Source organism: Schistocerca piceifrons, chromosome X, assembly GCF_021461385.2.
Source record: "Schistocerca piceifrons isolate TAMUIC-IGC-003096 chromosome X, iqSchPice1.1, whole genome shotgun sequence".
NCBI classification, from domain to species: Eukaryota; Metazoa; Arthropoda; class Insecta; order Orthoptera; family Acrididae; genus Schistocerca; species Schistocerca piceifrons.
Genome location: NC_060149.1, coordinates 263,556,698 through 263,571,338, shown reverse-complemented (window position 1 = coordinate 263,571,338; position 14,641 = coordinate 263,556,698). Strand labels below are relative to the sequence as shown.

The 14,641-nt window shown below is 39.2% G+C and overlaps 1 protein-coding gene across 3 annotated transcripts in view; it reads right to left on the bottom strand.

Annotated features, from left to right (window-relative positions):
* Window positions 1-534: 534 nt before the first annotated feature.
* Window positions 535-14,641, bottom strand: part of LOC124721086 (C2 domain-containing protein 5) — a 230,532-nt gene continuing 216,425 nt past the window's right edge. For all 3 annotated transcript variants that reach the window (XM_047245898.1, XM_047245897.1, XM_047245899.1), the window contains one exon: window positions 535-1,613. In XM_047245898.1, coding sequence (XP_047101854.1) covers window positions 1,551-1,613 — 63 coding nt within the window. In that variant the 3' untranslated portion in view covers window positions 535-1,550. The remainder of the gene's footprint in view (window positions 1,614-14,641) is intronic.

Here is a 14,641-nt window from a genome sequence, read left to right as displayed (position 1 = left end):
CAGTGGAAAAAAACTGCAGTTCTGACATGGTCTGAACTAACAAATACAGGTACACCACACAGACATAGTAGACAATTACCCACCACTGTCAGATAATAGCTATAAACTGGAACTTGAACACTTGCCCGTGAAAGGCAAAGGTCCTAAGTTCGAGCCTCATTCTGGCACACAGTTTTAATCTGCTAGGAAAGTTTCATTTGAGCACACTCTCCACTCCAGAGCAAAAAATTCAATCTGGTGGCTATAAACTGTTACTATATTTCAGTCAGATGGCAAGTGGTCACTGTTCAGATTTAGTGACTGCTTTGTCATTTAATTTTAATGTTAGCTGGAAAGAGTACTCCTACACCTTATTTCTGTGTACAGATCAGAATGGTTATTTCTTTGTATTGTATGTGGTTTCTTCTTTACAAATTTGTAGTTAATTGTAAACATGATTCCAAGGTGATAATTATGACAAATCCAAACTGGACCTCCTTTCACCTCCCACCCTCAGAAAAAACACAATTGTCTATCTAAAAAAGAAACTAATTATTGACATATGATTCAAACAATTATTTTCTTTTATTTCATGTTCTTCACTGTTTTTATTTACAGCAAAAATAACATTCACTAACAACAATTCACATCAGTGATAATATCACATATAAATATCCATTCCACATGATAATACAACAGCTGCATGTTACACATTACTTCATTTAAAGAAAATTCTGACATGTGCACAACAGTTTAAAACACACATGTATACATCACCTAAGGCACACACATTAAAAAATCTTTTAATCATATATAAAAAGAAACTGCAGTTAAAATTAATCTAAAATAATACAGCTTTCACAAATATATCTATAGCATCAACAATGATATGAGCAAAACTGACCACTCTGAAAATAAACAAATAGCTGCCAAACTCTTTATGCTGTTCTTCATTAAAAAATATGAAGCATATATGAAATCTTTTAGATCATCCATGTTTAGTTCAGCTTTAATGCTAAAAATTGGGAACTGCTTGGCTCCACACCAAAGCAAAAATGTTTTTGAAACCATTACAAAAGCAGACTACGTGTTCAATGGTACCAGTGAGAAGCTTCCAATATGTTTCCTTGTTACCATTTCTGTAGCAACTTTTTATATGACTTGTACTTCAAACTGTGAGTATTATAACTAATGTTGAATTTAAGTACGATCTTCAGTTACTATTTAAGTACAATCTTCAGTTGCTATTTAAGTATGATCTTCAGTTGCTATTTAAGTACGATCTTCAGTTGCTATTTAAGTACGATCTTCTGTTGCTTATAAAGTACAAAATACCAACAGAAGTTACACACAACATTTGCTATTGTAATTACAATAGCACAGAAAATGTCAATTATTTGTTTGAATATCAAAATCTGATGTTCACAACCTGAGCTGAGCTGAGCTTAAGCCACACCTGGCCAAGTATTTCCAAACTTTTCCAATTGCACAACAATAAATATTTATGTTACAGACATGTAGAAAATTTAATGCAACGTCTTTGATTATTTGAAATATACAATATTATACAATCATTCTTCTGTATAGTAAGTGGCACACACGACATCTCCACCAACATTAATAAGGCACTGCCCCTGCAAAATAAATTCATCCATTTTAGTATCTTTTGTCTACAGCACAATATGTATATCAGACTGAAATTTAGACAGACTCAACAAAGTACAGTTTCACACTAAACCTGAAGCATAAATCAGTGTAACAAACTTAAAGAAAGAATGTGATCTGCAGGTAAATGCATCATGATGATAATCAATGTGGATAAAAACTGTGAATACTGAAAATGTAAGCATAAAACCTTCTTAAAAACCAGTTTGCAACTATCTCTCTCTCTCTCTCTCTCTCTCTCTCTCTCTCTCTCACACACACACACACACACACACACACGTGTGTGTGTGCCAAAGAGACTGAAAATGGTAGGTTACTATATTGTAGGTAACTGGAAATACTTGTCAGATTAAAACTGTGTGCTGGAATGGGACTCAAAACTGGGACCTTCGCTTTTTGCAGACAAGTGCTCTACTCACTGAGCTATTTTAGCATGACTCACAACCTAACCTCACAGCTTTACTTCTGCTAGTACCACATCTCTTAATCTCCAAAATACTTCCACGAGTGCTAGTCCAGCAGTGTATGCAGGAGAACTTCTCAGAAGTAATACAGTGATGGCAGGTCGTGAGTCATGTTGGGGTAACTCAGTCAGTAGAGCACTTCCACATAAAAGGCAAATGTCCCAGGTTTGAGTCCCAGTCCAGCACTCAGTTTTAATCTGCCAGGAAGTTTCACATCAGTATACACTCTGCTGCAAGGTGAAAATTCATTGTGGATAGCTCTCGTTGATTCAAAACAAATTCATTTAAAAATGTGACACTAAAAGTTTTATGCCACAACCATCTTAAACTCACAGGGAGTCTCACTAGAGGAAGAAGTCTTGCATCATAGTACAGTGGCCCATCTGGAGATGAGTTAAAAACTTACTCTTACCTCAGAGGCCAGATGGAGAAACATATGGCTAGATTGTTGGCATAACAGACCACAGCTAGTTGTCACTAACTTTGAGCCACTCTTCTTCTCACAAACACATGATCCTGTGCTTCAATAGCAAAGTTATTGCATGTGAGTAGTTGGCACATTGTGCCACAATATGTCCCATTCAGAAATCTTTGACTGCTTCATCTGCAGCATATTTCGAATTCCTGATCAGTAATTTCACAATTTGGATCCATCTCATCAGCTTGAATGCCCTCAAGATTGAATAGATCTCTGAGTATACACTGTAAATTCAATTCGTATGTAAATCATGTGGACAGTTTCAGGTAATACCACAGAACAGATGATGGCATCACCTGTTTAGCTCTATCTTTACATGGTTGTGGCACCAGGGCTGATTCGAGAAAATTTTTCCACAGAAGTGACATATTGTTTGGTACTCCTGCCTCCTTGTCCTTCCCTCCTCCCTTCCTCATACATTAGTTGCATTTCCTTGGTCACTTTAAAAATAAATCTAAATCTGGTGAGCATGGAAATGGGTTGTTTTCACTACTAATTATGATACAACCTCTGTACAAATTTTGCACTACTCTCAGCTTGCCATTCCAAGAGGCTGTTTGCATCAGTTAGGCCTTACACTGGCCCTGTGTGGCAGAGGTTTAAAAATGTAGCCTCAGGAACAATTATTCTCATAATAATCTTCAAGCTACTCTGAGAATTTTCAGTAACCATGAGTGTGGTGACTTCATCAATGGTTTAAAACAGAAATTTCGCCAGCACTAAGTGCTATCAGTTCCTGCTTTGTGCAGTTCCCAAACGGCCTTTTTACATAGTCAATTTATGAGGGTGCACTCCATTGCATGTTCAATGGTATGAGATCCCAGTAACTGTATGCATGATGCATCGTGAGGAGCTGACACCAAATGGCAAGTGATAGCTCTCTACTTCCATCACAAGGGCCAGATGTAGGACTGACTTAAATGCCGCTGTTGACAGTCTAATCCTTTCATGGTGAATGTCTATTGCTTTAATGTATGAAGACTGGCAACCAATATGCCACACACTTATTATTAAGCCAAGACTGCAAAAAAGCTTTGTAGGACTTAAGTAGATAGGTTTTGGTTGTTTCTCATGACCTATGCATATGGCAGTTTAAAAGTGTTCAATAACCTTAATCCTTTTGCAGTTTGGTCCCTTAGGAGCAGGATCCATGTTTCTGTACAGTCTAAAGTGAAGCCCAAAGACCTGATCAAATTCTTAAAATTCATAAAAATGTATCTCATTTGGTAATATTATAATTGTTCTTCTCCATGATCTTTGGTGGTAACAAAAGGTTCGGGCCATGCTAGCTGTGGCAACTCCACTTGCATAATGTACTGCCATTCCCTGGCTAACGTGGTTGTGTATATAGGATCTCTCATGACAGTAATGCTAATATTTGTGACCTTGATTGTGAGTTGGAAATCCTTCTGCTGGCAAGACCGACAGATGAGGCATATTTGTAAATGCTGAATAAAGTAGTTCCCCTGGATTAGGAACAACATTAAATATGTCACATTGTCTCACACTAGGTTGGATTTCCAAATCCAATCATGCACAATTCAAAACACATTCTTCTTTCCACTAACATAATGGAGACTTTGCAATGGCGCAGGCAATGTTTAGCAACTCCGCTAAATCATGACAGTGATTTGTGGGTGTGGGACTGACTGATACTACTAAATTTTCTTGAATTTTTCTTGTCAGCTCAATGAAATATTCTGAATAATTACTGCTTAAAATATCACATGAGACTGGAAAAGTAAAGTTTTTGATTCCATGAAGGTCATTTGATGAATATGCTTCCCCTATTCTCTTCTTTCATGTTGCAAGATATCTAACTTAGCTAAGATAACACGGCAATGAGAGAGTTTTATTGCAGCAATGCCCTGTCCACATAGTAGAGTGCTCACTTTCAGATGAAGTAACTGGTTTCATAACCAGTTCCAATTTTGCTGCAAAAGCTGTTGTCTTATCACTTCCAGTCAATACTACTTTAATTGGGCTGCTAACTGTCATGAGTACGTAACAAATCATAACCCTCCAAGTAATATGCCTCCTAGCAACCTCACAAGAGTAACCACAGTCATCTGCTTCATGAATACCAACTTACACCACTAACCAAACAAGAGAAAGTCTCTGAACAGATTCGAAGCAACTGTCAGCAACAAGAATCTGAATTTTGTTAATCATCTCAGTATCAAACAAGACAGGATAAATCACAGAAGCAATGAACAAGCTTGTTAGTATGCATCATCTATGGTAGATTGGGAGGTGAAAAATGTGTGAAAGTGCACAACTGCACATTCTCATATTACTAGCATGTCATTTCTGCTTCAATAGTCATACATTCAATTTTTCCTTGTGAATACTCAGTTTCATTTATTACTCAGTGGCACTGGTGTTTTAGCCTATTATCCATATCATCTCCACATTCTGCTGATATTCCTGATATTTTATTTATGTATGACACAAGACCAGACATAGATACAGTCCATCTGAGGACAACAGCGCATAGTATCACACTGTTTTTTGACATTTTGGACAAGGCCGTTTTGCACACATTTGAAGTTTTGTGAAAGTAAGCTTTTGTCATAAATCAAACAGGACAAGTGTGCAACTCATTTGTATTTTTCACTGGTGTAATCCGATGCTGCCAAGTTCATCCCACAGCTCATGAGTCAGGACCAGGAAGACCTTCGCCTCGCAATCTGTGAAGAGTTTTTGATCACGCAAATGAGAACGAGGTGTTCTGTAAGAGAACCGTAACTGGTAATGAGACTTGGGTCTACAGTTATGATGTTGAGAACAAGTTTCAATCCTCACAATAGATCAGGAAAGGTTCTCCAAGACCAAAGAAAGCTTTCGGGTCAGGTCAAATGCCAAACCCTTGCTGATAGTTTTCTTTGACTTTGAAGAATTAGTTCATCTTGAATTCGTGCCAAAGGGACAAATTATTAATCAATGGTACTAGACAAACTATTAATCAATGGTACTATCAGGACATGTTGCAACACCTACGAGAACATGTGAGAAGGAAATGGCTTGAAATGAGACAAGAGAATTCATGGCTCTTGCATCACGATAATGCACCCGCACATTCATCACTGTTGGTACGTGATTATTGCATAAGAAACAAAATCACTGTGCTGCCTTATCCTCCATACTCCCCAGACCTGGCCCCTGCATTCTTTTTTTCCCCCCCTGTTGAAAGGATGAAGATTTACAATGACAGACACGATAAAAGAAAAATCAGAGACGTGCTTTGCGCAATCCAGCAAGAGGCATACAGAGACTGCTTCTAGAAGTGGAAATGGCATTGGGAGCAGTGTATCAATTGTGGTGGTGAGTATTTCAACAGAAAGCATGCACAATAAGTAAAAAGTATGCAAACAAAAATTTTGTGAATGAAGTTCTGAAACTTTCTGAGCAAACCTCATAGTTTGTTCTTTATCTTTTCATACAGAGGGTGCTTACTTTATTTTGTCATTTGCATGCAAAAAATTATTATGTACATTAACTTCACTAAAACTTTAGAGCCTTAAACTGATTTAATAGAGCAGTAGATTATTTGACTTTTAATTCAATTTTTTTTACAGAAAAGTAATAAATACTTTTAATTTATTTATACTGTAATCTCTCCAGTTGTGTTGCATTTAATAAATAACTACTATTTGTTTTTCTACGTTAAAACTACAGGGGTTGCATAATCCCATTCCATTAAACCAGGTTTTTAAAAATAACCTTGATAATCTAGAACATTTGATAATCTGACATTGACAAATCCCTGAGCATGCCAGATTATCAAGGCCCTACAGTATCTGCATTAGCCAGCTTGATGGGAATAAGAACATGAACAACAGAAGTGTCTCATTAACTTTGTGGATGACTGAAGGTACCTAGTAAATCAAAAGTGAAACACAGAACTACATATCCAAAGACCTAAATATGTCAAGACAGAAACTACAAACAAAACTTCAACAGATTTTTTAAATGGAGATGCTACCTTACAAACCCACTGACATATAATATATAAACACAGATGAAACTGCATACACAGTTACGGAAAAAGGTATTAATTTTCTAAGGAAGAATAATCTTAGCTCAAAACAACAAAAATGAATGTGGTCCCCATAATGACAAAAGAGGACCATACCACTGAAAGCTATTTCAGTTTACAAGATAACAATTTCTACATTTTTCTTGAAGTGCCTTTTTTTTAATAAACTTTAAATGGTGCTAAAGCAAATACCCTATACATAGCTTCAACAACATGTTGAAAACTTCCATCCATTCAGCCCATTTAGGACAAAATTGGTTTTCATCTTATAAGGTATTAATTTCAACATTTTATGCAAGTTCTACTATTATGAAAGACACAACAGAAATGGCAAAGAAGCTATGTTGACAAGACAATGCTGGAAACGTGAGGTGGAAGATTACAGTTTCACATACAGTTGATAACAAGTTCATTACAGACGGAGTACAAACTCAGATTGGTAGAGAGACCATTCTGGCCTTTGCGTTAAATGATTTGGAGAAACTATGGAAAAGCTACATGCTACCCACCCAGATAGAAATGCAGGTTAAAGTGCCACTTCCAGGTTAAAGTGATGCACCTGTCCCAGGTCAAATCCACCTAGCAGATTAATGACAAGGGTTGGTATGCCTGCCTGCCAGCCATCCAGCCAGGATGTGGTTTTCAACTGGCTTTCCACATCCCCCTAGGTCATGGGTTCTCAAACTGTAGGGTGCGATTCCAGGGACGGGGGAGGGGGGGGGGGGGGGAGGAATGGCATGCAAGGGGAGTCGTGGTATACTAAAAAAGAAAATTATCACCAACAAAGTGTGTTTATCTTTTCCTTCAAACAAAGAAGATGCCATTGATTTGGAATGAATTTGCCAGACAACAATCGAACCACAGTCATATTTTTAGCATTGTTTGAAATGATTAGGAGAGCTAGGCAATGTCAGCCATCAACAGAAGTGCCCATTGTTGGCTGCACTGTGACTGTATCCTTAACTACCATGCACAGTGCAAGCTTTGGCTTGTGTATCTTCACACCTCCTTACACTCTTTCATGAGGAAGATTTGATTGCAGTATGAAGTAGTTCCTGATTAGTGACAGACATAAAGACACCAGTGGTCCATCAAGTGGTGGAGGGGTGGGAGATACTGCAAACGTGAAAATGTGAAAGAATGATGTGAACTATTAATTGATAGGATTCACAAGAGGAAAAACAAAAGAATTTTTTGTCACGAAATTGTTTTACTTTCTACGAGGGCAGTTCAATAAGTAATGCAACACTTTTTTTTCCTCGGCCAATTTTGCTTGAAAAAACCGGAAATTTCTTGTGGAATATTTTCAAACATTCCCGCTTCGTCTCGTACAGTTTCATTGACCTCCGACAGGTGGCAGCGCTGTATGGAGCTGTTAAAATGGCGTCTGTAACGGATGTGCGTTGCAAACAACGGGCAGTGATCGAGTTTCTTTTGGCGGAAAACCAGGGCATCTCAGATATTCATAGGCGCTTGCAGAATGTCTACGGTGATCTGGCAGTGGACAAAAGCACGGTGAGTCGTTGGGCAAAGCATGTGTCATCATCGCCGCAAAGTCAAGCAAGACTGTCTGATCTCCCACGTGCGGGCCGGCCGTGCACAACTGTGACTCCTGCAATGGCGGAGCGTGCGAACACACTCGTTCGAGATGATCGTCGGATCACCATCAAACAACTCAGTGCTCAACTTGACATCTCTGTTGGTAGTGCTGTCACAATTGTTCACCAGTTGGGATATTCAAAGGTTTGTTCCCGCTGGGTCCCTCGTTGTCTAACCAAACACCATAAAGAGCAAAGGAGAACCATCTGTGCGGAATTGCTTGCTCGTCATGTGGCTGAGGGTGACAATTTCTTGTAAAAGATTGTTACAGGCGATGAAACATGGGTCCATCACTTCGAACCTGAAACAAAATGGCAATCAATGGAGTGGCGCCACACCCACTCCCCTACCAAGAAAAAGTTTAAAGCCATACCCTCAGCCGGTAAAGTCACGGTTACAGTCTTCTGGGACGCTGAAGGGGTTATTCTGTTCGATGTCCTTCCCCATGGTCAAACGATCAACTCTGAAGTGTATTGTGCTACTCTTCAGAAATTGAAGAAACGACATCAGCGTGTTCGTAGGCACAAAAATTTGAACGAACTTCCCCTTCTTCATAACAACTCAAGACCTCACACAAGTCTTCGCACCCGAGAGGAGCTCACAAAACTTCAGTGGACTGTTCTTCCTCATGCACCCTACAGCCCCGATCTCGCACCGTTGGATTTCCATATGTTTGGCCCAATAAAGGACGCAATCCGTGGGAGGCACTACGCGGATGATGAAGAAGTTATTGATGCAGTACGACATTGGCTCCGACATCGACCAGTGGAATGGTACCGTGCAGGCATACAGGCCCTCATTTCAAGGTGGCGTAAGGCCGTAGCATTGAATGGAGATTACGTTGAAAATAGTGTTGTGTAGCTAAAAGATTGGGGAATAACCTGGTGTATTTCAATGCTGAATAAAACAACCCCTGTTTCAGAAAAAAAATGTGTTGCATTACTTATTGAACTGCCCTCGTACCCAGAAGACCTTTGCTAAAATGACAAATATGACTTCTGGGGCCCTTTTAGCCTCTTCCGAGATTTTGCATAGAATTCCTGAATGCCAGAAACGACACAGGATAGCAGAAACTCTGGTTTTATAGTTTTATAGTTTTTCGGGAAACTGCAAACCAGACAATTTAAAGAACTCTTTGATGACCTGCGTGCAATACCAAATTCTCCAGCTGCAATCAATTAACACGGTGAGAGCATTCACCAGGACACTTCTCTGGTGGAGTACAGGTACAATGGGGAAACAGAGTACTGCCATATTAAGTGATTATTTCTGGATGGTGCAACTGAACACTTCTGCAACACAGTATCAGTGGTAGGTCAGTAAGAGATGCTTTTAAGGTATTTATATTTTCCTCTTTTGTTGTAATATACACACAATAAATATAATAATAGAGAGTTCTTCTGGCAGAACATAAATAATTTAGGAGTGAAGATGACAGTTCACCAAATAGTACACAAGAGTCATCAACAGGCACATAAATGCTAGCTTTCAGAAAAATCACACCTCTGTATGGCTAATGTGCCAACTGAATATACTTGGCCAGTATTGCAGTTCTGCAGCTTGATTGGGGTGTGGGGTTGTGTCAGGTGGAGTGGGTAGGGAAGAAAGGACGCAGGCACTCAGAGAGAGCTGATGGTCATGACAGATGGGAAGGAGGCAGCAGGCATATAAGATACGAATATGGGAGAGAGAGACTGCAGATGCATGGGATAGAAATGTGACGCAGGTACCAGTACTGACACCCACCTGCAAGTTCATAAAGCACTTGATGAGACTGACGTGGAGGAGTGAACTGGGAGGGTATGACAGAGCAAAGGAAGGAGAGATTGCAGGTAAGAGGGAATGGGTACTGGATGAGTGAAGTTAGCATCCTGGGGCAGAGTAGAGGTGAGTGTGGGGCAGAGGGTTAGCACACATTGAGGCTAGGATTATGGGAATGAAGGATGTGTCACAAGAACAACCCACACCTATGTAGTTTACAGAAGCTGTTGTTGGGGCAGGTTGAGTAGCATACACTGAAATCAAGTCTCTTGTTCTCAGCAGCAAGTTCTGCCAGTGGATGGCCAGCTCTGTTCTTGGTCACAGTTTGGTGGTGACCATTCATTCAGGTGGACAGTTGGTTGGTAGTCACACCATCCAATGCTGCAGTCCCAGCACAGTATATTCATCCAGCATATTGTAGCTGTACAAGTGAGTGAGTGTGTGTGTGTGTGTGTGTGTGTGTGTGTGTGTGTGTGTGTGTATTTTTCACTCTAGCTCAAAAAAGGGTTCGAGTGAAAGTGAGCAAAAGTTTTCAGTCTGGTTTATGTGCCTGTGAACAACCCAATGTCTATATTATTCACCGAGTTGCTACTAATACATACAATATATATTCTTTCAAAAATGAGAGCAAACCAATAAATTTCATTTTCAGGCTCTGTGGACCAAAACACATACCAAATTCATATATTATTCACCATAAAATTCAGCTTTTCAAAATTTGTGGAAAATGTAATTTATGAACTGAATTTCTTTTCACGCCAGTTACTACTACTACTACTACTACTACTACTACTACATTTTGAAGCTTTTGAGGTAATCATGAAATACTATTTATATATATGACACGAGTTTCAAGGTCAGTATCATATCTAACTGTTTAGTGATGTTTTGGACACACTTGTTTTGTAATTACTTTTCCTTTCATTAATGTACTCTTTCACCATAAGCTAACTGTGGTGACAGTCTAATTTATTTGTATGTTCAGGTAAATTTTAATCATGATGTTAGATCATATACTTTGATGTTCCTTATGCCAAATTCTGCATAAGCCATTCTCACATGACTAACTTTGCCAGAACTATGATAAAGTTTTCTCACACAGGTGTTAGAAAATGCTAAATTTATGCACCCTTCCTCATTAGATACTTTAAAGTTTAAAAGATAGTCAGCTCTGTCTATAATCTAGCTGAATACCTATTATACCATTTTCTAACACCTTCAGTTCTTCATGACGCCAATCAAGAAAGTCAAACTCAAATGACAGTGTCTGCATTCCCGTCAAACTTCTCCTGCAGGGTATTCACTTTATTTACTATGGAAATATACATGACATTTGTAGGCAACTATTGTATACATTTGTTGAAGTGAGTGCAGCAGCTGTAGCTATAAATCACATGCGGTCACTGCAGTATGAAGCAACCTTCTGTCTGTGGCTGGTTTCTGTCAGCCTACAACATGCATCACAGTTGGACTATGTACGGAAGGAAGATTAGGCTTTAACGTCATGTTTATGATACAGTCATCAGAGATGGAGTACAAGCTCAGAGTGGAGGAAGATGGAGAATACTGCAGACTGTACTCTTTCAAAGGAACCATTCTGGTTTTTACCTTAATCAATTTAGGAAATTCATGGAAAACCTAAATTTGGATGGACTGTTGGATGGGAATTTGAACTGCCACCATCCTGAATACAACTCCAGTACCTTACCACAGTATCACTTCACTTGGTCATGAACTCTGGAGCACAAAGTGTTGAGAGGTGTTCAGACAGCCAAATAGTCTGTCACAGGCAGTGTTCTGATGAAACTGCTACTATTGGTATGTTAGAAAAATGACATAAATTGTGTTTGTTTGTACTTTATATATGTACTTTTAACATGCAGACAAAATAAAGTATAGGAAAAGTTATGCCACAAGGAGCCTCACATGTTGGACTTGAAGTTTCCAATGTATGCTCTTTACCAGAACAGGACTACTTCATACAGCAAATACTTGAATGCAAGAGAAGATATACTCATTGAACTTTCACAGTGCACAATGCAACCAAATCATACGAACTGCCAGATTTAGTATTCTGAGTACAGTCATATTTACTGCCACAGTAGCAGTCAGCTTGGACTTAAAATCACTGTGGCAGCCACATAGCAATGAGCTTTTTAATCAAGGCTATACATTTACAAATTCTTTGAGTGTTATAAAACACTCAGTTTTCACACAACAGTTTAATGAGCAACTGGTGCAAGGGAAAACACAAGTAAAACATAAATCACAAGAAATCAGACCCTCACCGAATGAGCTATCCAAGCTCAACCTACAACACTCCACACATTTAAGACCTGCCAGTACCTCTCTCCTGATTTCAAAACTTCACAGACGCAATATTCTTGGTCTTTTAAGTACCAACATGCTAACTGCCTCTGTATCTACATACAGTGAGCCTATGCAAAATGCCCTCCTTTTCTGCTTACAGATGGTTTATGAAAATCTACAACAGGTTATGGTATATACCTTTATGGAGTACTGGTAGTTCTGGAACAGATAAGAAATTGTATGCTTGAAACTATGAGTATGGTTCACAAACCTCTGCGCAGAGGATGGGTGTGGAGCCTATCCTTTGGCACCTAGTTGGCATAGTTGAATGATCATGCTCTTACCAAAATATGAAGAGATGACTATGATTAAAATACCTAAAATTGTGTTTTCAGTGACAAAAATCCTGAGTGTAATAAGATAAACACTGTCATACTCCCACTCTCAATCTCCCACACATCCATGCAAAAACAGACAAACAAATTACCTATATCAATTTCAGAAAAATTGGATGATTTATTCAAGAGAAAGAGCTTCAGAAATTGAGCAAGTCAGTAACTCATTGGTCCATGCCTCTGGCTCTTATGCCTGCAGTTATTTGACTCTGCATCAATTGTCCTCCTGAGGGATATCATACCAATTTCTGTCCAACTGGTGCATTAGCCTGTCAAAACCTCATGTGGATTGGAGGGCCCTGCCCATCATGCTACAGATATTCTCGATTGGGCAGAGATTCAGCAACCATGCTGATCAAGGCAGGTACATAGACAAGCAGTAGAAACTCTTGCCATGTGCGAACAGACGTTATCTTGCTGAAATGTAAGCCCAGCATCACTTGCCATGATGGGCAACAAACCAGGACATTGAATATTGCTGATGTACTGCTGTGCTGTAAGGGAGCTGCGAATGACAACCAAAGGGATCCTGTTGTGAAATTAAATGGCACCCCAGACCATTACTCCTGGTTGTCAGGCTGTGTGGCACTTGACAGTCGGGTTGGTATCCCACTACTGTCTGGGATGTCTCCAGACACATCTTTGCTGGTCATTGGGGCTCAGTTTGAAGAGGGACTCATCATCAAAGACAATTCCATTCCAGTTAATGAGCTTCCAGGCTGAAGATGTGTCTGGAGATGCCCCAGACAGTGGTGGGATACCAACCTCACTGTTGCACCACCATATGGTCCGACAACCAGGAGTGATGATGTGGGTTGCCATTTCTTTTCACAGCAGGACCCCTTTGGTTGCCACCTGCAGCACCCTTACAGCTCGATGATATTCTAAGCCCTGTTTTGTTGCCCTTCATGGCAAGTCATCCTGGGCTTACATTTCAGTAAGATAATGCCTGCCTGCACATGGCAAGAGTTTCTACTGCTTGTCTTCATGTTCGTCAAATCATACCTTTGCCAGCAAGATCACAGGATCTCTCCTCAATTGAGAAGATTTGGAAATTTATGGACAGGGACCTCCAACTGTGCTGTATTCATCATAAGAATAAACCTGATGTGTTCTTCCACATTTGCTTGAATCTCACTGGATTTTGTGTCACGTGCAGTGGAAGTATAGTCAAGTGTGATCATAAGGATATGTTTTATGCTGTGTTACATGCACACATACTGAGTGGTAATATGGGACAACAGCATTACCCGTGCATTTAATTTGGACAGCATTGGCCAGCCAGTTGGTGCAACTAACCTAAAATGATGTCAGCAGTTGCAGTTCAGACATAAAAAGAGATGAGTAGCTTTGAATGACATTTAATTTTTAAAGGGAATGAAATAATATTTGACAAAACTACATCACTACCGCACCCTTCGTAGGTGCCCAGACAGAAAGCGTAGAATTCTCTCATTCTCACCTAATGCAGTATTCTAATTACAAACACGAGATATGAAAATTCCTAACTTAAAAACAGGATAATTCTTCTGCATGAGCTGTGTGTGATGCAAAAGCATACTGCTGGGATTTCACCCTATTGTTGACTACTGAAGCCGCTTGTTATTTCTTATGACAAATCCCTTAGCTTGGCTCCATATCAGTTCTGTTGGGTTCATATTGTAATGGTACAGTTCCAAATGTAGAAATGCAGCATTTTTATGGTGTGGTCAATGCTGTGAAAATGATTGTTTTTCATGTTTCCACAAGAATTATCACTCTAGTTCGTGTGAGATTACATCTGTGGTATAAAACAATGGACATAGTCCAAATCAAGAGTATTTGGTTTTTCATTTTTGCCTTAAAAACTAAATTGTTACATTTTCTTACTTTAAGCAACCTTTATTAACAATCTTTCATAAAATATCAATAATTAAGAATTTACATTTGAAATGAAAACAGGAATTTTGTG